The sequence below is a fragment of the Terrapene carolina genome, unplaced genomic scaffold, assembly GCF_002925995.2.
Source record: "Terrapene carolina triunguis isolate 2854851 unplaced genomic scaffold, T_m_triunguis-2.0 Scaffold93, whole genome shotgun sequence".
In the NCBI taxonomy this organism is placed as follows: Eukaryota; Metazoa; Chordata; order Testudines; family Emydidae; genus Terrapene; species Terrapene triunguis.
The window spans coordinates 31,260,700-31,282,987 of NW_020664444.1; the positions used below are offsets into that span (position 1 = coordinate 31,260,700).

The 22,288-nt window shown below is 47.2% G+C and overlaps 3 protein-coding genes across 6 annotated transcripts in view; 1 reads left to right on the forward strand and 2 right to left on the reverse strand.

The window, feature by feature from the left end:
- Window positions 1-1,995: 1,995 nt before the first annotated feature.
- Window positions 1,996-8,025, reverse strand: POLR3K (RNA polymerase III subunit K). Its single transcript, XM_024197793.3, has 3 exons — window positions 7,845-8,025; window positions 7,432-7,519; window positions 1,996-4,772 (listed from the first exon to the last, which is right to left on the reverse strand). The coding sequence occupies exons 1-3, from the start codon at window positions 7,953-7,955 to the stop codon at window positions 4,645-4,647; spliced, it is 327 nt and encodes a 108-aa protein (XP_024053561.1). The 5' UTR covers window positions 7,956-8,025; the 3' UTR covers window positions 1,996-4,644.
- SNRNP25 (small nuclear ribonucleoprotein U11/U12 subunit 25) lies at window positions 7,993-17,599 on the forward strand. Its single transcript, XM_024197794.3, has 6 exons — window positions 7,993-8,173; window positions 8,758-8,848; window positions 10,269-10,374; window positions 10,862-10,936; window positions 12,965-13,027; window positions 17,305-17,599. The coding sequence occupies exons 1-5, from the start codon at window positions 8,057-8,059 to the stop codon at window positions 13,017-13,019; spliced, it is 444 nt and encodes a 147-aa protein (XP_024053562.2). The 5' UTR covers window positions 7,993-8,056; the 3' UTR covers window positions 13,020-13,027; window positions 17,305-17,599.
- Window positions 17,600-19,409: 1,810 nt separating this feature from the next.
- The window catches only part of RHBDF1 (rhomboid 5 homolog 1), a 52,791-nt gene continuing 49,912 nt past the window's right edge, over window positions 19,410-22,288 (reverse strand). For 3 of the 4 annotated variants that reach the window (XM_029911266.1, XM_029911265.1, XM_029911264.1), the window contains 2 exons: window positions 21,915-22,068; window positions 19,410-20,170 (listed from right to left, as the gene is read on the reverse strand). In XM_029911266.1, coding sequence (XP_029767126.1) covers window positions 19,751-20,170; window positions 21,915-22,068 — 574 coding nt within the window. In that variant the 3' untranslated portion in view covers window positions 19,410-19,750. Of the gene's footprint in view, window positions 20,171-20,387; window positions 20,907-21,914; window positions 22,069-22,288 lie in introns of those variants that run through there. The other variant, XM_029911267.1, reaches the window with a different exon arrangement.

Here is a 22,288-nt window from a genome sequence, read left to right on the forward strand (position 1 = left end):
CAAGACTACATATTTTGCAACACTGCTGTAAGCCTGTGACCAGAGAGTAGCAAAAAGAAATGCCCTAAACTGTCTGATGTTGGTATGACTTTGCCAGGTCTCAGAGTGGCTGATCAGACCGTGTGCCATGCCTATGTTCTTCCAGCAGTGAGGCTGCAAGTGAGAATCAGCACCAGATACAGACGCTGCATTTTCTGTCTTTGCTGATCTTTTCCTCTCCCTTTTAGGAAACAGGATCAGACTTTAACATCAACAGCAACAATGACAGCTCCAGCACATCTCTACTAACTACTAATCTTTTCCCCAAAAAGGAGAGTTATTACCATCATTGGCAGTCTCTTAGATGGTGTCAAACAAATATTTTTTCCTTCTAAAAACTCTCTCCAGCTAAAGGGAAAGGGAATAAGGAATGTTGTTAAAACAAAAACCTTATTCAATACTTTACATAGCAAATGCTGTAACCATTTTTCCCGTATCTTATAAAACATTAAAAGGATTTTTAATGGTATGTTTGGCATGGCACAAAACAGGCTAAGGTCTCTGTATACCAAACCTTATTTAAAATTGTTTAATGTTGGATAGTGACTGGGTTATGTTAACAGCTTTAGCCCATATATTCCGTCTAAATACATACCACAGATCCTACCTGACGCAGCTTAAACAATCTCGCAGCTCTCACTTGGCCTTTTTATCCACTATTTTTTTTTTTTTTTTTTTTTTTGCTCCTTTGACATGAAATCTATCTGAAGGCAGAGAGTTGAGTCGACACAGCTCTCCTCTCTGAGCTCCACGTGGTTGGGCTTCTCTGAATTTGGAGCATGGCTGGGCAGAGGAAGCAAACCTGTGAGAGTGCTGCTTCTCCATGACTAGGGCCCTACCAAATTCACAGCCATGAAAAACGCGTCAAGGACCATGAAATCTGGTCTCCCCCCATGAAATCTGGTCTTTTGTGTGCTTTTACCCTATACTATACGGATGTCATGGGGGAGACCAGCATTTCTCAAATTGGGGGTCCTGACCCAAAAGGAAATTGCAGGGGGGTCACGGTATTGCCACCCTTACTTCTGCGCTGCCTTCCGAGCTGGGAAGCCAGAAAGCGGTGGCTGTTGGCCAGGCACCCAGCTCGGAAGGCAGCGCCCTGCCAGTAGTAGCACAGAAGTATGGGTAGCAGTACTGCAACCCCCTCTACAATAACCTTGTGACCCCCCACAACTCCTTTTTGGTTCAGGACCCCTACAATTACAACACTGTGAAATTTCAGATTTAAATAGCTGAAATCATGAAATTTATGATTTTTAAATTCCTCTGCCCATGAAATTGACCAAAATGGACCGTGCATTTGGTAGGGCCCTATCCATGACATTACACGTGGCAAACCGATGAGGATTCTCAGCAGATTGCTGCCGAAGTAAATTTTTCCTACATTTTACTCCTCCAAATCCTGAAGAGCTAGCTCAGCTCTGGGAGAGGGAGTTAAGTGTTATTCTACCTCATGTAACAGAACTATAAACCAAGCTGATTACAAAGTCTTTATGGATCATCCATGAAATGGAAAAAGCACAGATGTACTAATGCCAGTGTGAATGTGCAGAGCTAGCAATTAAAACAATTCTTTGTACTTGTAAATTGGCCCCATTTGATGCGAGATCATTGAAAGATGAATATGGAACTTATATGCTGCTTTCCCAAAATCATTTTCTACAGCAGCATCTTAGATGTGCTACTTGTAGAATGTACCAACTGGTTACTGGCCAGGTATAACCTCACTCTCATAGGCGCCACTTTCAAAACTAGTTGAGTGTGAAAGGGAAGCTCCAAGGACAGAACCCCCAAAGTGGGGTGCCCCTTGGAGCTCTTCTTTCACGGCTGTATATGTTTTTTCAGAGCACAGCTGTAACAAGAGATTTTTGCTCTGAATGTTCTGAAATACCTTGCAGCACCTTAATAAAGGCTTGCAGAAAAACTTTGGAGGGAGTTTAAAAACACCATAAAATTCACTTTTCCCAATTGATATAATTAAGGTGATGACAGTATCAGGAAACTTTGGCTTGCATAAAATACTAATTAGTTTTAAGATTAAGGTTCTAAATAAGTAGAAACTAATGATAGTTTAAATTTAGAAAATCCAACATGGCTGACCAAAATGGCAGAGATGGGGATAATGCAGTTCAAATTTAGGTAGGGGAAAGTTCTAGCAAACAAGATGGCATCAGAGAGAGGAGCTTAGAAAGGTCTAGAATCCAAGATGGCACCGGGGAGGAGCTTAGTTATCTAAAAATAGGATAATGTAAGAGGGGAATGAGCGAGTCAGGAAGTACAAATATGCTAATAAAAAGGAACGGATCTAGACAGGAAGAAGAAATATGCTAATATCTGGAAGCAGATTGGCTGAGCCAGAAAAATTATGTTAATGAGTTGACTTTGAGCGAGCAACCAGTATGTGAGGCAGACAGCCAGCAGGCTGAGACTGTAGTGAGTTAGACATTAGGGGTTCGACAGCAGACTGAGAAGAGCAAGAGTGGCAAGACATCAAAGGAAGACAGCACTACCTGGGAAGATCAAGAAGCTTCAAAGATCATCAGCAGAATTCTAAGGTTGCCTTGGCAACAAACAACTGCCTGCTAGCAGCTACCTTGCCAGCAGTAACGGCCAGCAGCAGCAACCGCCATTACCCCCCCAGCTCGAAGAGAGACCACAACTGTAGAGACTACACTCCCCAAAACTAAGATCAGAAGGACCTAAGACGGTACAGAGGGAGTTTTCAATATAAGTGTAAGTCTGATCTTCTTTTCTACTTATCATTTAAGAATGTATAGGTCTGTCTGTAAATAAAGCCGGATGCCTGTGTCTTGAGTGAGATCTCCCCTACCCGTCCTGCAACCATTTGGCCAGCATTTGCAGGATGTTAAGTTTTAAATGTTTAGTATTAAGTGTTAATGTTGATGCTAAATAAATGTTTAAATCTGTGAATACGGTAATGGTTTTTCATATGTGTATATAGAGGTCGCGTATACCACATTATATTAAGTACGGGGTTAAATTGTATCACTAAAACTAAAAGCCTTTGTGTATATGGGATCCCTATATGCATGTTACATTGAAACTACTGTATTTCCTGTATGTCTTAGATATCCTATATAGTTTCTTTTTATTTTGTCGCGCCGCTTTATTGTACAATTCTTAAATGTAATTCTATTGTGTTTTATTAAATCCTATGTATCTTTTCTTGCCTTATTAAACCCACTGTAACTTCTGTTTCTGTAAAATAAATAATTCTTTTGTTTTCAAAGAATTTCTGCTTGTGTGCCCATCCTTGAGCGGAAGGCTGTATCCGTGTCCTTTCAAGACTAGCTTGCTCTGGGGAGCCCTCTGCAGGTAACACTCTGGCAATTCCTTTAGGGCGGGCCACAACCCTGTTACCCTTTTGTTAAATTAAAAGAGCTATCATAGGCTAACTTAATTGGCATCTAAATTTTAGAGTAACACAGCACTGGGAAAAATTACATTACACCTCAGTTCTTTCTAGTGAAAAGTCACCTGGTTACTTGACATTGAATAAATATAAGAAGGAGAACATCTGTCTATATTGAAATGGCACTGGTTTAACTTTAAAGGAGTTGAAAAGCCAGTTTAGTAAAACTACAGGACACTCTTAATTTGACTTAAAGCTGGCTTATATTAACTCCCTAAGGAATCAAAATACATCAATATAAGTTAGGTTTAAATCGTACTGTGTATCAACACAGGGATTTGCACTGGTTTCACTAGTTGCTGAAGGTTTTTTAAACACACTGTTAGTTAAACCAGTGCAACTTTGAACATAGACAAGGCCTCTGTTTAAAATAAGCCTGAAAAAAGCACTGTGGTATCCTTAGTGTCCAGCAGTCAGGACCTTGATTTTAGGCCTTATGAGATGGAAGCCACCTCCACTCACACACTGGCCTCATACCATCCAGGGACAGGAGTTAAATATTGAAACACAAAACTAAAATGACAATTCCTCTCCATCACTCTGATCATGCTCCTTGTATGCTGCATCTCTTTTCCCTCATCTTTCACCTGTCTTTTTTTTTTTTCTTTCATTCATAAGCAATCTAGGGCAAGGGGACAGGCTTTGTCAGCTTTCTGTACAGAGCATAGTACAACAGGGCCCCAGTCCTGTGAGTTCAGTACTGATCCAGGGGAAGCATCACCCGCTGAAGCAATAATAGGACGTGAACATTTTATTTGGCTGTTTCCCATCTAGATACTGACCATTCCTGCCATTTTTTAGCCTGCAATCTTAGATCACAGGTGTGGTTAGTAATAAATGATAACTTAATGCATCCCTATAAAAGAGCAGCGTTGCAGTGGGAACTGCTGAATAAATACATTTTTGCATATAATCTCTAAACAGAGGCAGTTCTTTGTTCTAACAATGTTTGCTATCAGGAAAATGTGCAGTATATGCATAACCTTCAGCCCCTGGACCATCAGATTATGGTGAATGCCTGCACTAGCAGCAGCCAGTGTTAATTTAACATCATGCAACAGCTGGAACCAGGGACACTTATTTCCATGTTACCATCTTTCATACAACCAAGCTGGGGAATTTTCAAACAAACAGCAAAAACGATACTGAAGAAATTAAATCTGAAGCAAAAATTAGTCCCTCCACCTGTGGCCGCACTGGGCATTACAACACTTATAGAAGGTGGTCATGGGCTCATCAGCTGATCTGGTCTGAATCTGCATGAAGTAGGCACGAGGATGCTCACACTTGGGACACGGCTCTGCAAAAGAAACCAGAAGAACTACAGTGAGTACAGCTCCCAGGGCTAGCAAAGCAATTCTTCGTTCTGCCAGGGGAGCTCACTTCTAGAGCTGCTCTATCTGAAGGGCTAGAATTCAGCCTTCCACAATCCATTCAAGAGCTATTTCAAAATGTCCAGTGGCTCACTTTTTACATGATGGGAGAACTTAAGAGGGCCTTCAGGGGTAGATCAGTAACTCTGGCCACTGTCCTTGAGAACACTCCCTAATGCCAACGGATTTAACATGTTGAGGACTACCTGGTTTCTAAGATATGGGGGGCACTATACATACAAAATGATGGGGTTTAAATTAGCTGTTACCACTCAAGAAAGAGATCTTGGAGTCATTGTGGATAGTTCTCTGAAATCATCCACTCAATGTGCAGAGGCAGTCAAAAAAGCAAACAGAACGTTAGGAACCATTAGGAAAGGGATAGACACTAAGACAAAATATAATACCACTATATAAATCCATGGTACACCCACACCTTGAATACAGTGTGCAATTTTGGAAAACTGGAAAAGAATAACTAAGAGGGGATATGATAAAGATCTAGAAAATCATGACTGATGAGGAGAAAGTGAATAAGGAAGTGTTATTTACTCCTTCTCATAACCAGGGCCAATCAGAATGGGGGGGGGAGGTAGGAGGGCCATTTGGCCTGGGTCTCAAGCTCAAAGGGGACCTCAAATTTTGGCATTTGATAAGTTTCACAACTTGTTTTTATGCGCATCCCTATCAGACCAAAATGTGACACACACTCTCATCTTAGAGCTGCAAATTTAAGTAAATAAGAGATGTGATTTGGTAAAAGACATCTTTTTTTGTTAACTGATATAGATTTGTCATATTAAAAGTTAAAAATATTCATAAATATTAATATATTGGCTCTGATGGCACAAGATTAGACCGTGATGAACGTGTCCTCTCAGATCAGCTGATTATATAAACAAACCACTACTAGTGGCTGGTGCTGGATCAAGAGCATGTTGAAAGGTATAGAATTGTTACATTTTAGTGTCTTTATAGTTTTACATCTAGTTGACTAAGGAATTATTTATGTGTGAGAATTCCTCATTATTATCTTCATATGGTAGCTAAAAGAGGTGACTGGTTGGTTGGTTGAGCCCTAGCTTGGTAGCTTGGCCATCATCATAGGCTTTCGTAGTCTATAGGCCCAGATTCAGGGTGAACATTTCTGAGGACAATCTTGTACAGTGAGTTTTGTGAGGACACAAGTTTGAAATTTTTGGACATTATCCCTCTATCTGTATCCGTGTCTGTGTTTACTATATATATGTCATCCCTTTGTCTTCAGTTCAGCCTGTTATATTATATCTTGCGTGCTTGAATTTTAATTCAATGATGAGGATAATAACCTGAGTGTTTCATTTTGTGTTCTTAATTGGTATTCCTTCATTTTAAGTCTTTTCACCATTTGTATACATGTTTACAGTATAAGATTTCAAGCGTAGACAAGCTACTTATTTACAACAGAAGATTTCAAGTGTGGATAGCTACATATTTACTTTAGAACATTTCAGGTGTAAATAGGCTACTTATTTACAGTAGAGCATTTCAAGTTTGGATAAGCTACTTATTTACAGCAGAACATTTCAAATATGGTTGGCTACATGTTTCAGCTCAGTGGTTTGAGCATTGGCCTGCTAAATCCAGGGTTGTGAGCTCAATCCTTGGGGGGCCATTTAGGGATCTGGGGCAAAAATCTGTCATGGTACTTGGTCCTGTTGTGAAGGCAGGGGACTGGACTCAATGACCTTTCAAGGTCCCTTCTAGTTCTATGAGATAGGTATATCTCCATATAATAAAACAGCTATGAAAGACATTTTGTAGTTAGCTTGCATTGTATTTTTTAAATTGTGATTTACTTTTTTCTAGAGTCCTTGTTCCTCCTTTCCGCCTTTTTCTCCACTTTTGCCTGACTCATTTTCATAATTTGTATATCATCTGTGAGCTCCCTCTGAAATTCTTTTTTTGGTGCCTTATTTTGTTTTCATGTGTCGTCATTTTTATTATGGCTAGGGGCCTCAAAACCTGGAAGTGGCCCACGCCTCTCTGGACCTCTGAAAGGGCCTGCTCATAACACAAGAACTAGGGGTCACCCAATGAAATTAATAGGCAGCAGGTTTAAAACAAAAGGGAGTGTTTCTTCACATAACACACAGTCAACCTGTGGAACTCATACTAGGGCATGTTGTGAAGGTCAAAACTATAAGGGGTTTCAAAAAAGAGTTAGGTTCATGGAGGACAGATCCAGCAATAGCTATTCGGCAAGATGGGCAGGGACACAACCCCATTCTCTGAATGGCTCTAGCCTCTGACTGCCAGAAGCTGGGACTGGATGACAGGGGATGGATCACTTGATAACTGCCCTGTTCTGTTCATGCCCTCTGAAGCACCTGGCATTGGCCACCATCAGAAGTCAGGATCCTGGGCTAGATGGACTGTTCTTGTACTGGAGGGAGGCTGGGAGCCAGCTCGCCAGGAGCTGATCCCTGACTCAGCTTGTCCCTCATGCTCTGGCTCGGCTTCCCGCCATGCCAGGAGGGCCCAATGTCCCCAGCAGTGGGGGAGCCAACCAGGCATCATCAGCCGAGCCCCAAGGGCGATGCTCACCTGCCGTGGAGTCCACGTTCTCCCACGCCGCAGCGCCACCCAGCACGTCATCCACCTCCTTCAGCTTCGGGTACTTCCGGCTGCTCACCTGTGGGGCACACAGGCCGTGAGGCTCCAGACGGCCCCAACCCGGATTTCACCCAGGCAGCCTGGTTGGGAGGTACCTCCGTCCATGGCATGAGCCCCGCCCACAACGGCCCCGCCCCGCAACGACCAACTCCGCCCCCAGCAGACCCCTCAGGCCAGGCCCCGCCCCGCCCCCAGCAGACCACTCAGGCCACGCCCCCAGGCTCTGATTGGTTGCTCTGCCCCAGGAGGCGGGCTTTAGGGGCTGGCAATCCCCGCCCACCGAAGCACAGGCCTCGCCAGGAGAGGCGGCAGCACGGGGGCGCTGCCACCAGCGGGGGGGTTACCTTGCGCGTGACGTTGCGCACGTAGGGACACGTGGTGCAGGCGAAGCGGTGGCATCTCGCGCCTTCTTCGGCCACCAGCACGTTCCCGCAAGCCGGGCAGAACAGCAGCATTTCCGCTTCCGGGTCACGTCGCAGCCCCCCTCTTCTCTTCTCCGGGTCACGGGAAGCCCCGCCCGCGCTCAGGCCCCTCCCTCCTGGCGAGCCGCGCGCTGATGGCGGAGCCGGGCCCCGAGGAGGAGGAGCTGGCGCACGCCGAGGTGCTCGAGTTGTTCCAGGAGGGGCTGGCCCGCCTCGTGCAGGACCCGCTGCTCTGCGACCTCCCCGTGCAGGTGCCGCTCGCCCCCCGCGCGGAGCCCCGTCGTCCTAGCAGCGTCCAGCCCCGCCCTCACCGGCATTGTGCCGCGTCACTGCACTGCCCCCCTCCCCCCCACCGCTCTGGGGCGAGCCGGACAGGAGCTGGGGGGCGTGTCCCGAGCCCACGTGACTGCCGGGGTCAGGGCCCTGGAGAAAGGGGGTGGTTGGGTGCGGGTTGTGGGGTGCGCAGGGCCCTAGAAATTCGGCGGCGGGGGGTGCAGAGCCCTGCAGAATGGGTGGTTTGGTGTAGGACGGGGCAGGGCCCTGGAGGGGTGCAGGTGGGTTCAGGGCATGGGTAGTTATGGGGGGGGCAGAGCCCTCGAGAAAGGGTGGGGGAGAAAAAGCCCGGGAGAAATGGGGGTGAGAGGGCAGGGCTGTGGAGGTATTGGGGGCGGGGTATGGGGGGGCAGAGCCCTGGGGTGGGGAGGAGGTGGGCAAGAGGGCAGAGCCCCATGGCTGCAGGTATCAGACGCTTTGAGTCACACCGCTCAGAGTGCTAACAGGGCTGTGTGGAGCAAGATACACCTGGTGGTTCATCTGTCTTTAACTTTCTGGACAGGTTACCGTGGAGGAAATCAATTCTCAGATTGCGCTGGAGTATGGCCAAGCCATGACTGTGCGGGTGTGCAAGGCGGATGAAGAAGTTATGCGTAAGTCCCTGACATGCTTCTCGCCCCACCCCCGGCGCCCTATGCTGACTGTCGGGGTTGTGTTGGGAGTCTCTCTGGGTATGTCTACACTGCAATAAAAAGTTCACAGCACTGAGTCTGAGTCCAGGTCAGTTGCCTCTGGCTTGCATGGCTCAGGCTGTGGGGCTAAAAATTGCAGCATAGACGTTCAGGCTCAAACTGGAGCATGGGCTCTGAGACCCACCCTTCTTGTGTGTGGGTGCTTCCACAGATGCCCATGCTATGGGTCTTTTATTGCAGAGTAGACATATCATCTAAGATCACACTGACGGCCTGCCACAGATCACTGGCCAGATCTTTGACCTAAAGTGAAGGGAGGGGCTACAAGCCAGGAGAAGTGGGTCTGCTCCCATGTGCTACTTCAGGGGTTGTGTAGGGCCTGCCCCTACATAGATGTATTTGTCATGTTAAATGGCACACATGCAGGGACCGTGCTGAATCATCTCCCTTGAAAATCTCATTGGTCAGTCAGAAGCTGGAGCGGGGGGAGAGTGGTAGAGCTAGCTGGGGTAGTTGCTCGCAGTTAAGTGGCACTGGGCATGTGTGCAGCCTCCTACTGAAGCCAGGCTGAGGTGGGGTTGGATCTGGGGAGGACACTGAGACCAAGGTTCAGTTCCCACATCTTCTTTTGCCACTTGATCTAGTGCCTACCCCACCACTTAGCTCACTGTGAGGTGACCTTCCCTAGCGTGTGTAGGGGTTGCATTGATGGGCTCTGGGGAGGAATTCCATGCTTGGTGAAAGAAGGCTATCTGCAGGGGCTGGGTTTTGAATGGGATCAGAAGGTTGAGGAGGAGTTCTAGGAAATTCAATCCAGAACACTTAAGTATTGAGCCAGCTAGTAAGCCAATGCAGCAGGTGCTATGTCTGAGGTTGGGCAAACCCCTCCACATGGCACCCTACCATGGTGACATTGTGAAGGGTGCTAGATTGGTAAACTCCTTGTCATGCAGGGCTCTGAATACTGCCAGCAGGGTATCAGAGTGCTGTAGCTTAGTGCCTTCTCACCAGGCCCATGCAGCCCAAACCATCTTCTGAGTCCGAGGCACAGGGGCCTAAAATGCTGTGATGCAATAAAGTAAAAAACTCCTGTGTGATACAGCCAGGCAGACTCATCCCTACCTCACTTCTCACCAGCTGCCAAGCTGGCTTTGTATCATCCAGTTCCCAGCCCTGTGCAGTTGTGGCACAGGCTTTTGGATTGGAGCATTAAGGAAAGCCAGTCCTAGTGTTGCTCTTTATTCTCCACAAATAGCACAAAGCAACTCCACTTAAAGTGCAGCTTCCAACAGGTGAGGGCGGGGTCTGGGAGCTGGAGTTCTGCCTCCCTTCGGACTGCATCTCTGGGACTATTGCCAGGTGACAGTCTTTTCCCTTTTAGCTGTAGTAGTGGTACAGAATGCCAGTGTCCTGGACCTGAAGAAAGCCATCCAGCGATATGTTCAGCTGAAGCAGGAGCGGGAAGGGGGCATACAGCACATTAGCTGGTGAGTTGGGGGCTCCCCAGGGGAAAGAGGGTGCTATGGGCAATCTGATGCACCTTGATACTACCGTTTCTCCTACAACAAGAGGAGTGTAAAGCAGCCACCCACACAATCCTGTTCATTTCCTTTTGTCTCTGAGGCGCCTAAATCCTGGCCTTCATTTGTGTAATCGACCCAAGAGACATAACTGCAGGTGGAGTCCCTTGTAAAGCACATGTGGGGCACTAAGAGCCTGAAGGCCCTAGCTGCTCAGTCACTCCACTCTGGACTGACCTGTGATAGCTGGGAACAGAGCGGTGGAAGGGCAGGCCACATACAGAGCAGGATTTCACTCCTTTCATATTTCGGGTACCTCAGGGAGCAGCACTTGCGCTCACTGAGTCATGTTCATTGCTGTCCCCTCTGTGCTGTCATCCTTATTCTCTGATCCTTTGTGGGTTGCTGCTGTTCCTGCTGCCCTCTGTTAAGTTACAGAATTTTGCCTTTACAGGACCTACGTATGGAGAACGTATCACTTAACCTTTGCTGGAGAGAAAATGACAGATGACAAAAAGAAGCTGCGAGAGTAAGTAGCAGGATTTTTCTATCTTCACTGAGCTTGTTGGGACTAGAGAGGCCTGGCTTGATCGAAGTTGTCAGATTGCATGTCTGTAAAACGTTTATGCGTGCAGGGCTGGTCTTGTCCCCTTGATTCTGGTTAGATTTCCCAATGGAAAGCTTGAGAAGTGTGACTGCATTGCCTCATGGTGTGCTCCCAGGGTTGGTGTCATGGGAGTGAACTAGCTGCACGTCTCTCCCTGACCTGGGGTCAGGCACGTGTTTTCTCCCTGGGGGAATCTGTGACCAGTGAGACTGACCAACAGCCTCCTTAAAACAATGTTTTTAGCTAACCACTGCAACAAAGCAATGAGAGAAAGGGAGATTTTGTAACAATAAACAGCCAACACGCGTATTGAGTCTCATCTAGTCTTATGATGTTCTATATGTTCAGTTAGACAGGCTTTCCTCTTCAGTTACAGGAACAAAACGGAAGCCACTTCTGTTCCTCTAGCCGGCCCAGAACCTCCTGTGTCTTTGGGTTTCCCATTTGGGTTGCCTCTTGTTCAGACTATTCCCACAAAAGTGGGCTAGAACCATTAAGGCTACTTCTCTGGCTTGGTCTCTTAATGAACCTCAGCGGAGGTGATTTGGTGACTATTAGTAAGAGGTTCTCTTAGAAAGCCCTCTCTCCATAGGTTGGTCAGCTCCGCTATGCAGGGTGAAAGATCCTGCCCCACTTACGATACACCATTGACAGATCTAGATCCAACATTTATAATTATTATTAAAGGGACCCCCCCCCCCCCATGTCTCAGCCCGTTTCTCATTCTCTGGGCTGTCCTCATAGTGTGTATAACAATACAATATGTTGACTTGATGTTTCGAAGTCAGCAAACCTTGAAGCTCAACAGAGCAGCCATGAGTCCTTTCTCCTGGTGAAAAGCTATTTCCCTGATTCGCAGTTACCGAGAGTAGGTTCTGCATTTCCCAGGCTATTGCTGTTTCCAGAGCACCAACCACAGGTATGCATGGTGCTTCCCAGATAAATATGACAAACACTCTGCCCTGAGGGGCTCAGTTTAAATTAGCCTGACAACACCATAGATGCCAACAGACCAAGGGAAAAAGAGGCAGGGGGGTTATTTTTCCTCAGGGAGCGGTGTGCATGTGTGGTGGTGATGGGGCTGGGAGGGCAGAAATTAGCTGGGACCGGGGTGAGTCAGTCTTTTTTTCTGTTGTGATTTAACGGGCAGTGAGGCATCCAGGATAAGATGAGGACGGAGCAGAGCAAGGACAGAACCCTGGGATGGGGGAGGGAGCCGTGCCACTGGTTGAGAGGCTGAAGGGAGAGGTAGGATGGGAGTCATGATAACACAGGAAGAGGGAGTGAAGAGTAGAAGGCAGCAGGCATACCAAGGATGAGAGTGGAAAACAGGCTCCTGGCCCTGCTCAGTGGTATGTCACTGGGGATCTAAGTAAAGAAGTTTACAAACCATCCCAGCTCTACACACACTCAGTAACATGAGAAGGGAGCAGCGCCAGCACCTGCTGCATTCTCTGGCTATTACACACACTCTGGCACTGGGCACACTGGAGCCAATCAGATTGGACGAAGAAAATTGGCAACCTCCGTGCACAGACTGAAGGGAAAAGGCTTGTCTCCTAAATACTGTGTACAGATTGGTGGGTGCAAGAAATGCCTTCGCTACAAAAAAACCAACCCTCCAGCCCCCTCCCCACCAACACTGCCATGCATGCATGATTCTCCCACTGGGGACAGGATGAGAGAGAATGCGGTGCATGTGATAGATGTTAATCATGTAAGTTAATGCATTGCATGACTGCAGGTCCTGAGTTACTGCAGTGATGGGGTGGGAAGCTGGATAAATGGAATAGAATTCTCTGGTCACAGGACTATTTGGTGTCCTGCCAATAACACAGGGGCCATGTCTCTCCTTTAAAGCATGGACGCTGCCAGGTGAGGAGGAGTGTGTGGGCTGGGGGCATATAAAGGTTTGTTCCTGGGCATATAATAGCATAACTCTCTCTGCAGGTACGGCATCAGAAATCGCGATGAGGTCTGCTTTATAAAGAAGCTTCGAAAGTGACCTGTAAGGTATGTCCTAAAGCTTCCTGCACACATTCTGTAAGCCTATATCTTCATTAATCCAGGACCATAGTGCTTGTGCTCACGGAGGCCAGCGCTGCAACTCTCAGCTCCTGGAGTGCTCAGAATTGTTGCTGTATCCCAATCACATTCAGCCGTTTGGCTTGTCCTACTACGTTTCCAGGTCTCCGTCACATAGGCTGGAGTGAGACCGAGTGGGCAGACATGCTTCATTGTTAGGCACTGCGGCTGTTACTGATATCAATGGGATTAGTTACCTCCCCCCAATAGTATTTTACAGCTAATAAATACTGTTCTCTGAAGTAGCACTTTAATTTATAGTTAATGATTAATTCAGTGCTTATATAAACCACATAGCAAGAACACAACTAAATCAACCTACATGTTGAAAGCAGTGGAAACAACTGGTTCAGGTATTTAATAAATCACCCACTGTCAATGGAGTTCATGCATTTGGTTAATGTTGATACGGTTAAAAAAAAATTCTTGACGCATTTCCCAGATATCTTTAATTCTGAGCCACAAGATTATAGTAGAACAGCAGTTCTAGTTCAGTTAAGGTCAAGAGTCACCTACTGTTTAAAACACACCTATTCTAAATACTCTAAAATCCACAGGGCAACTTGAATTGTTAGAAATTTCTGTGCCTCGTGGAGACAGGTGCATTCAGGGTAGGGTTAGTGGTCCAAATTTGGTGTCATTTGAGGAAAGGGTCCCCTCCCTAAATATCAGCTGTTTACAAAAATAATTTTTTTTTTTTTTTTTTTTTTGCCCATACGCGGGGCTCAGACTTGCTTCTTTATAAAGCAGACCTCACCCTGATTTTTGATGCCGTACTTGGAGAGAATTATGCTGTTATATGCCCAGGAACAAACACTTTTATATCACCCAAACTGGTGTTGCCCCCCCAGTTGTATCCCCTACCCATTTAGGGAATCAGTATTGAAAAAGTTACTGAGTAAAGTACACTACTCCAGCATGGGTTGGCCCAAAGAGTAAAATGCATAAGGGCAGCAATCCTAGGGCTCTGCTGAAACCAGAGAGTTTGCAGGCAGACTGTTGTGATAGTAACTGGGTGGCTCAAGGGGTCATGCTGTGGAAATTGAACCTGAGCTGCACCCATGTACTGAGAGTTTGAGCCCTTCCCTTGGCAGCTGTCCGAGAATGCATGTTGTACACACTAGTTGCTCTCTACCTGCATTCTGCAGGGATCCTTTTGAAAGTTTGGCTCTGAGACCAACATTTCTGGTTGAAGAGCAATATTGTCAAGTGCTCTAAAATCCACATGCGGCCTCGGTTTTAGTTTAGAAGTATTGGCAAGGAAATTAGCGTTAATTAAATACAGGGCAGATGAAAGACTCTAGTAAGCAATAAGGATAATGAAATCCTGATGCAGGCCCCTCCACCCTTTTCCTGTACAACGGGACTGAGTGTGATCAAAGAAAAGCAAGTGGCTGGGCCATTTAGGCTAGGTCTACACTACAGCGGGGTTCCGACCTAAGATACGCAACTTCAGCTACGTGAATACCGTAGCTGAAGTTGCGTATTTTAGGTCGGCTTACCTGGCGGTGAGGACGGGGGAAAGCCGACCGCTGCCGCCGACTCCGCTGCCGCCTCTTTTCGAGGTGGATTTCCGGAGTCGACGGCAGAGCGATCAGGGATCGATTTTACCGCGTCCTCACGAGACGCGGTAAGTCGATCCCCGATAAACCGATTGCTACCCGCCGGATCGGCGGGTAGTGAAGACATACCCTTAGTCAAGGGAATCCTGATACACTGCCCACCTAACATGAGCTGCTGCTAACACTTTCAGATTCTTAAAACTTTTGGGGGGCAGAGATAGGAGGGTGGGAGTAGTGAGAGAGGGATGGGAGGTGGTGTCAGAGCAGTGCCAGGAAGTTGGGGGAGGGTTCAAGCTGGGGGCTCTGCCCTTTTGCCAACCTTTGATAGTTAGGGCTGTGCTCTGGCATAGCTACTGAGGGGCCAGCCCACCACAGGACAGCAGCCTTTACAAGTGTCAGGACCCATCCCAAATGCTGTTTTTGAAAACCCAGTTTGATGGTTAGAGCTTGGATGAAAAACTGGGATTCCAAAGATGTAATTATACCAATTTTCTATGATCCCTCCATGAACAAGAGATTGTCCTCAGAGACCTTTGCTTTCTGGGTGCACAGAAGCACTGACAGAATCATAAGAGAGAAAATTTAGGCACCTTCCACCTTCTTGAAGAAATTCAGTCAACCAGAACCAACGGAGGCCACCGGGGCAGAGGCTGACTCTTTCAGACCTTGAAACCGAAGTCTGAACAGATCCAAAGGTCTAGCCTCAAGGGCTTCCTTAAGCAGAGGACGTTGCAGACAAATCCGTACTTGTGGGCGCTGGGAGTGAAGGTCTGACAGATCAGATACCAAATAGCAAGTGGCCTTCTCCCAGACACTTCAGGTACAGTAACTCCTCACTTGAAGTCGTCCTGGTTAATGTTGTTCAATTAGAGAACATGCTCATTTAAAGTTGTGCAATGTTCCCTTATAACTCTGTTTGGCAGCTGCCTGCTTTGTCCACTGCTTGCAGAAAGAGCAGCCCATTGGAGCTAGCTGGTGGGGGCTTGGAACCAGGATCGACTGGCAGCCCCACTATCAGCTCCCCGCTCCCCTATATTCCCTGTGCAGCAACCGTCCAACAGACTATCAATTGCTGGCAGTTCAGCTGTCCCTCCCCCCACTGCCATGTGCTGCTCTTGCCCTCTGCCTTAGAGCTGCTCCCTGGAGTCTCCTGCTTGCTGGGGGGGGGGAACGACTGTCAGGGTGTGCCCCTCTCCCCTGCCCCCCACTTACCCCATCTCCATAGAGAAGAGGGTGGGGGGGGCAGAGGGAGCTTGGTCACAGCAGCTGCTCTCAACTTGCTGATCAACGTAAAAGGGGGCAATGCACATCTCTCTCTCACACAGGGTGTCTGCCATGTGGTCTCCCCTCTCTCCATTTGTTCTGCCTTGTAGAGTGTGAGGCTACATTAACAACATGTTAACCCTTGAAGGCTCAGCGGAGTACTAGTTCATCATTTAGCAGTAAGCCATTCCCTGGGAAATATCCCACTTTCTGACTCCACCACCTCAACCAAGCTTCACAATCATCATTGCTGTGTACAGTATTAAATTGTTTGTTTAAAACTTATAGTGTGTGTGTGTATATATATATCTATATATAAAAAAAAATAGTCTTTTGTCTGGTGAAAAAAATTTCCCTGGAACCTAAACCCCACCCCCCATTTACATTAATTTTTAGGGGGAAATTGGATTCGCTTAACATCATTTCACTTAATCACATTTTCAGGAACATAACTACAACATTAAGCAAGGAGTTACTGTACTGTACATGGGTGTCTGATACTAAGAATACTGCTGGGCAGCAAGCACATCTTTTAAACCCCAGCTTCCTTTACTTTTTCGGTTCCTACCCTAACTACTCACTATGAGGGAACACTGATTTTTTGGGAGGAAACAAGACTCTAGCTCTGAGGAGACCAGCGTTCACATCTGTTCAGGCATGCAATTGGAAGGAACTGAGGTGGGAGGTGGGAAGGGCATTCCGCCCCCTTCTATAATCTCTCCTTCAGTACCTCGGGGAGACTGAGGGGCAGTGGTGTTAGTAAAGGCACACAAGGTGGCACAGTACCCATAAGTGGGAATATGCAGTGCCACTTGTAGAACTAAATGTTCTGTAAGGGCACAGTGCACCGCTGGGCAACCGTAAATCTTCATTAACATAGTTAAAATGCTTTCAGACAGTATGAGTATTTTCAACAATGTAACAAGTGTACGGTGTGTGCTTACTAAACAATTCCAGTGTCTGGCTGGCATTTAAACTAGGGTGGCCAAAACTGTCAGTCTTGGTTGATTAAAGTTAGGCACCTGAATCCATATTCCTGCATCTAATAAAGTGAACTGGTTTTCCAAATGCCAAAGGAAGCAGCAGCACTGCACCACCAGGCTGCTCATCTAGGTACCAAACTTTAGTTACCAAGTTACAAAAATTTGTTTTGGTTGCATGATATTTTTTTTAAATGCCAAGCTCCTAGTAATTGATGTAGGAAACATTGTGCCTGATACCCTAGAACAATCAAGCATCCTGTAACTATAAATAAAACACAGCAACATATACCACTCTGAGTGTGCCCAGCTGGTGCACAAGGTCACTTGCCAGCCCAGCTGGCCTGTGGAAATCGTGGAGGCAGTAGCAATATCTTAATTTCTAACTCTTTGATTACAGCTCCAGGCACAGCATTCCCTCTGCCTGAAAAGGACTAACTCGAGGCTGTTACTGCAGCAGGACCAGCCTGCAGATTCAGCATCTTTCCAGAAGAGAAACTTGTGGCATTTCAAAGAGCAAATGCAGGAGGCAATGAAAATTCTCTTATAGGTTAGTGTTTGCTTTTGCTGTGCCCTGGCTATGAAGGACAAATGGTGCATTTTGATGCTTTTCAGAGCCCTCTGAAGTTCTGTCTGCCGGAACTTGATGCCACCATAGGCACAACCACAAATAAAGGACTAAGCCTAATAATTTACACAGCTGTCTTGACCAGACTTTGGTCATGAGGACATAGACACTGAAGCAGTCCAGACCACAGAGAGGCGGTATTGATCTTGAGCTACTGCTAGCTTAAAAAATGGATATGGTGAAAGCGTAGAGCATTGCCTCTAAGAAGCCATAAATAGTGGCATGAGGCCTTGAGCCCAGAAGATGGGAATCAGACCAACAGCAGCTAGAGAGCACGCATGTAGTCAGAGGACTGGCCTGTATGGAAAACTAAGGCATTTGTTGCTTTTGTACTGCCCTACCTCAAGGAGCTTGCTCCCTTAGTGAGATAGGCAGGCTGTGATGGCCTCGGAATGAGGAACTGGCACCTATAAAACAAGATGAGGCAGCAGCTCCATGTTGCAGAATGGCAGCCTATGTGTGTTTAAATAAATTTAATAAAGATGGTGTGATGGGTTTGAAGGAGGAGTAGAAGGCGTATAGGATCAGGACCTATACTGGTCAATATTCATCCTGTTCCTACAGCAACTGAATCACTACCCAATCAACTATGAGAATTTAAACATTTTGGAAGAATTCTCTGTGAAGGTTCCCACCCAGCTGTGCCACCTTGCTAGAAAACCTCTAAAGTCCAGGATATCTATGGTAGCATTCTCTGAAGTGCTTCCAATTCCACACGCAGGGCCAGTTAGAACTGCAGGGGCTCAATGTGCAGATGAGACCATAGTGTAGGGAGGAGGATTTTAGATTTATTAGGAACTGGGGAACCTTTTCGGAAAGGAGGAGCCTATACAAGAAGGATGGGCTCCAACGAAACCACAATGGAACCAGACTGCTGGTATGTAAAATTAAAAAGGTTGTAGAGGAGTTGTTAAACTAAGGGCTGGGGGATGGCCAACAGGTTCAGAGAGAGACATCCCTTAGGGGAGGAACTGTTAACAGGGATGCTCTATAGCAGTGGCCCCCAAACTTATCAGGATCATACCCCCTCTTACCTCTGTTTCCCCCTTGCTGGGGGGGTGGAGCCCTGGGCACAGGGCCAGCAGCTGGATGCCACTCCCCATGGGGGTTGGCCTGAGCCCCAGCTGTCGTCTCCCCCCCCCCCCCCCCCAAACAGTCATTCAAGCCCCACAGTTTGGGGACCTTTGCTCTATAGCCTAGTAAAGAGGAGAGGACAGAAGTTCATAAGGTACAGAAGGAACTAGAGAGAAACAGGACATTAAAAGAGCTTTAGGACTCTTTGAGGACTGAATAGGTCCCTTTTTAATCAGTTGTGCCAACCCAACAAAAAAATAGAAATGCCCAGGGCTAGTGATGGGACAGGCTCTGAGTTACCACAGAGAATTCTTTCCCAAGTGTCTGGCTGGTGGGTCTTGCCCACATGCTCAGTGTCTAACTGATCACCATATTTGGGGTCAGATTGGCAGAGATCCTGGGTTTTGTACTGCAGGCAAGTCGATACAGGGCAATTAAGGTGAAGGGAGCAAATTGACATGGTTCACCATGAGTACTGGTGAGTCTAGCAACAAGCAGCTGATGATACTTATCACACTGATTTCACATAAAGAGCCATCACCAGGTGGGGCATGTAAGGCTTGTCCAACTGTCACAGGCTCAAGGCTTAGCCTACAAAATGGTGAGCCTGTAAACTGCCATAGAGAATTCATTATGGCAACTACTACAAAACAGTAAAGTCGAATCATCCTGCTGGGACTGTGAAACCCTAAGACATGGAACCTAATGTTGCAGCCCGAGGGAAAGGATGTGGCCAGTAGGCACCTGAGATTGCTTTATCCTAAGCACATTCAAACAAATGTAGCCATAGACTGTGCAGAATAGTTAACAGTAGCTAAAACGCTACTTTTCCATTTAATCACCACCTTAGCAGTAGTAAACAAATCTGGTTAAAAATGTAGTATTAAAGTACTGTAATAAAAATATGGCAGCAGAAAAGGTTCAATAAATTGAACAAGGCACAATTGTTCTGTTTTCAGAAAATGTGCAGATCTTCTGAGATAAGGCAAAATAGGTCTGCCAAGTGCTGACAAAACAGTTTAAATTAACCATGGTCAGGGTTAGATGTGTCACAGGATGAGAGGTTTTGTCCATGTGGAACTGGCCCAGCAGCTGCAAAGACAATCCAACTCCAGGACCTGCTCGAGAAGCCAGTCTTCGCCTTTCAATGAAGCTGTGCGTCTAGATCATATTTCTCGCAGAACTTGTCTGTGAATGGAATACATGTGAGGAACTCACACCATTCACACTTGATCGGATAGAAATAGAACAGAATCACCAGTCCTGAGAAGAGTCCAATGAAGATGAGCTGGAACACTATAATCTGGCATCGCTTCCGATATAAATCAAATTTCCCAAAGCTAATGTAGGGCAGAAAGGCAAAGGACAAGAAGAGGCCACTGATGAATCCCGAAATGTGGGCAAAGTTATCAATCCAAGGCAGGAGGCCAAAGGCAAAGAGGAAGAGCACCACTGCCAACAGCTTGAAGAAGGCCCTCCATGGCCGTGCCAAGATCTGCCAGCTCTGGAAAAGTTCCACAAAGAGACAGGCCAGGATTCCAAACTGGGATCCTGCAGGGCCCACCTGCAGGAGAAGGATGACACAAGTTACAGTGAGACAGACCAAACCAACCCTGCTATTGATTGCTCCTGCCGGGTCTCAGCTTCACAGAGGTCTCTCTCTTGCTACCAGCCACTGGAATGCTCCATGTCAGTGACACTGAGGAGCTGCCTCATTCTGAGTCAACAGCTACCAGGGGAGCCATTTTCTACTTGGGCGGGGGGGGGGGGGGGGGGGGGGGAGGAGAAGTATCTGCATCAGGCCTTCTGCCAGTTTGAGTCAGCCCTCACTCTTGTATGGTAGCATTCAAGCAACAAGCATGCTATACAGCCCAAGCTAGATACCAGTATCCAGTGGTGAGGAATAGACGGTATCCTCTAGGCCAGTGATACTCAGGCCTCCGTGGTTCAGGAGCCAAATTAGCTATCGGCATTACCCAAAAGAGCCACAGTAGTGTGAATTCATTGTTTCATTTATTATAGTGCTATATATTCTCACAGCAGAATGACTGACCAAGTATATTATTATCAACTACAGTTCGTTAACATAGTAAAACATCCTGGTTGTGTGATTTTAATTATTAACCAATCTAAGTTATTAACCAGTGTTTTAATGTCATGTGCTGCAAAGAGCCCCAGGAAACACATTAAAGAACCACTTGCTGCTTGCGAGCCTCAGTCTGAGTATCACTGTTCTAGGCTCTACCATTCTTCTAAAATGCATCAGGACATCAGCTGGGAGCACGATACGACTTCAGCTGCTGGATACAGGATGGGAGCAGTGAGGCAGGGGTGGAGGAAGGTGTGGGAGTAATGTTGTATGTGCTTCTCCTGCCATGACAGGCTGTTTTAGTTGTCTGCCCCTTTTTCCTTGCCATGGGAACACTCAAAGCCTTTTAAGATCAGGGCCTACCCATAGCCAGCAGCCTAAAGGCAGTGACCATTTGTGGAAGAGTGCAGGCATATTGCTCCTACCTGCAGTACAAACATGCTCAAGCTCATTTTCAGGGGTAAAGAGAGGGCCATGCCTGGCTGGGTAGTTCTGGAGACAGAGCCCCTAGGTGGTAGAAGCAGCAACTCCCATTGCTGGGATTCTGTTTAAGGCCAGTTCTACAATACAGACCCATATCAGTCTAACTACATCGCTCAAGGATATGAAAAATCCACACCCCTGAGGGACCTAGTTATACCGACCAAACCCCCAGCGTAGACAGCACTATGTCACCGGGAGATTCTCCCATCAACAAAGCTACTGCCTCTCGGGGAGATGGAGAAGCTCTCCCATCAGCATAGGAGCATCTTCACTCAAGTGCTACAGCGGTGGTGCAACGGCTCTTGGACATTAGCTATGGAGCTCTCAGTCTCAGGTCTGTCAGGGGTCTGGGCCCCTGCACTAAGCTAACTCAAGATGGGCTCCTTATCGTGCTGGGCATCTCACTGCCTCCTCAGGACTGTGGGCAGGGCCCGGCCTCACTCCTGTTTCTTGGGGCCATGTCCTGAAAGGGCGAGACCCTCAGAGGGTTGGTCACTGGTCAATAGTGCTGCCCTCTGCCTCATAGGCCAGAGAGATGCAGAGATGGCCCATGACAAAAGTGGCAGTGGAGGCTGAAGCGCCAGGAGCTGTCATCCCGCTCCTCATCCAAGTGGTGTCCACAAAGGAGGAGCTGGGCCAATCTAGGGTCCCCAGTCTGGGCTGTGCCAGGGCTGGGTGATGTAGAATTCAGTGCTCTCAGCAGGTAACTGGGCCTGCTCGCCTGCCAGAGACCTACCTCCGCTCTGTAGGGCAAGAATATTGCACTGGCCAGGTTCCCAGTGATGCCGCTGAGCAGATAGATGATGGAGATGCGATGCCAGCCTGCCAGCTTTTCCAGGTCTCGCAGGATGGTCATCTGGAAACAGACTGAAACCAGGCAGTGCAGGATCCTACCAAATCAGAAGAACACCAGAGCTGAGGCAGCAGCTACTAAAGTCCTGTGCAGTCCTGCTCTGTAATCCCTGCCCCAGGCTCACCCGTGGCCTCTGGCCTGCCTCCTGCATGCACTTCAGTCCATGGCCCCAGCGAGCACCTGGGCCAAGGACATGAAATATTTGTAACTTATTTGAGGTGCAGAGGATACTGGCCCCCTGCTGAGCACTGCCTGTA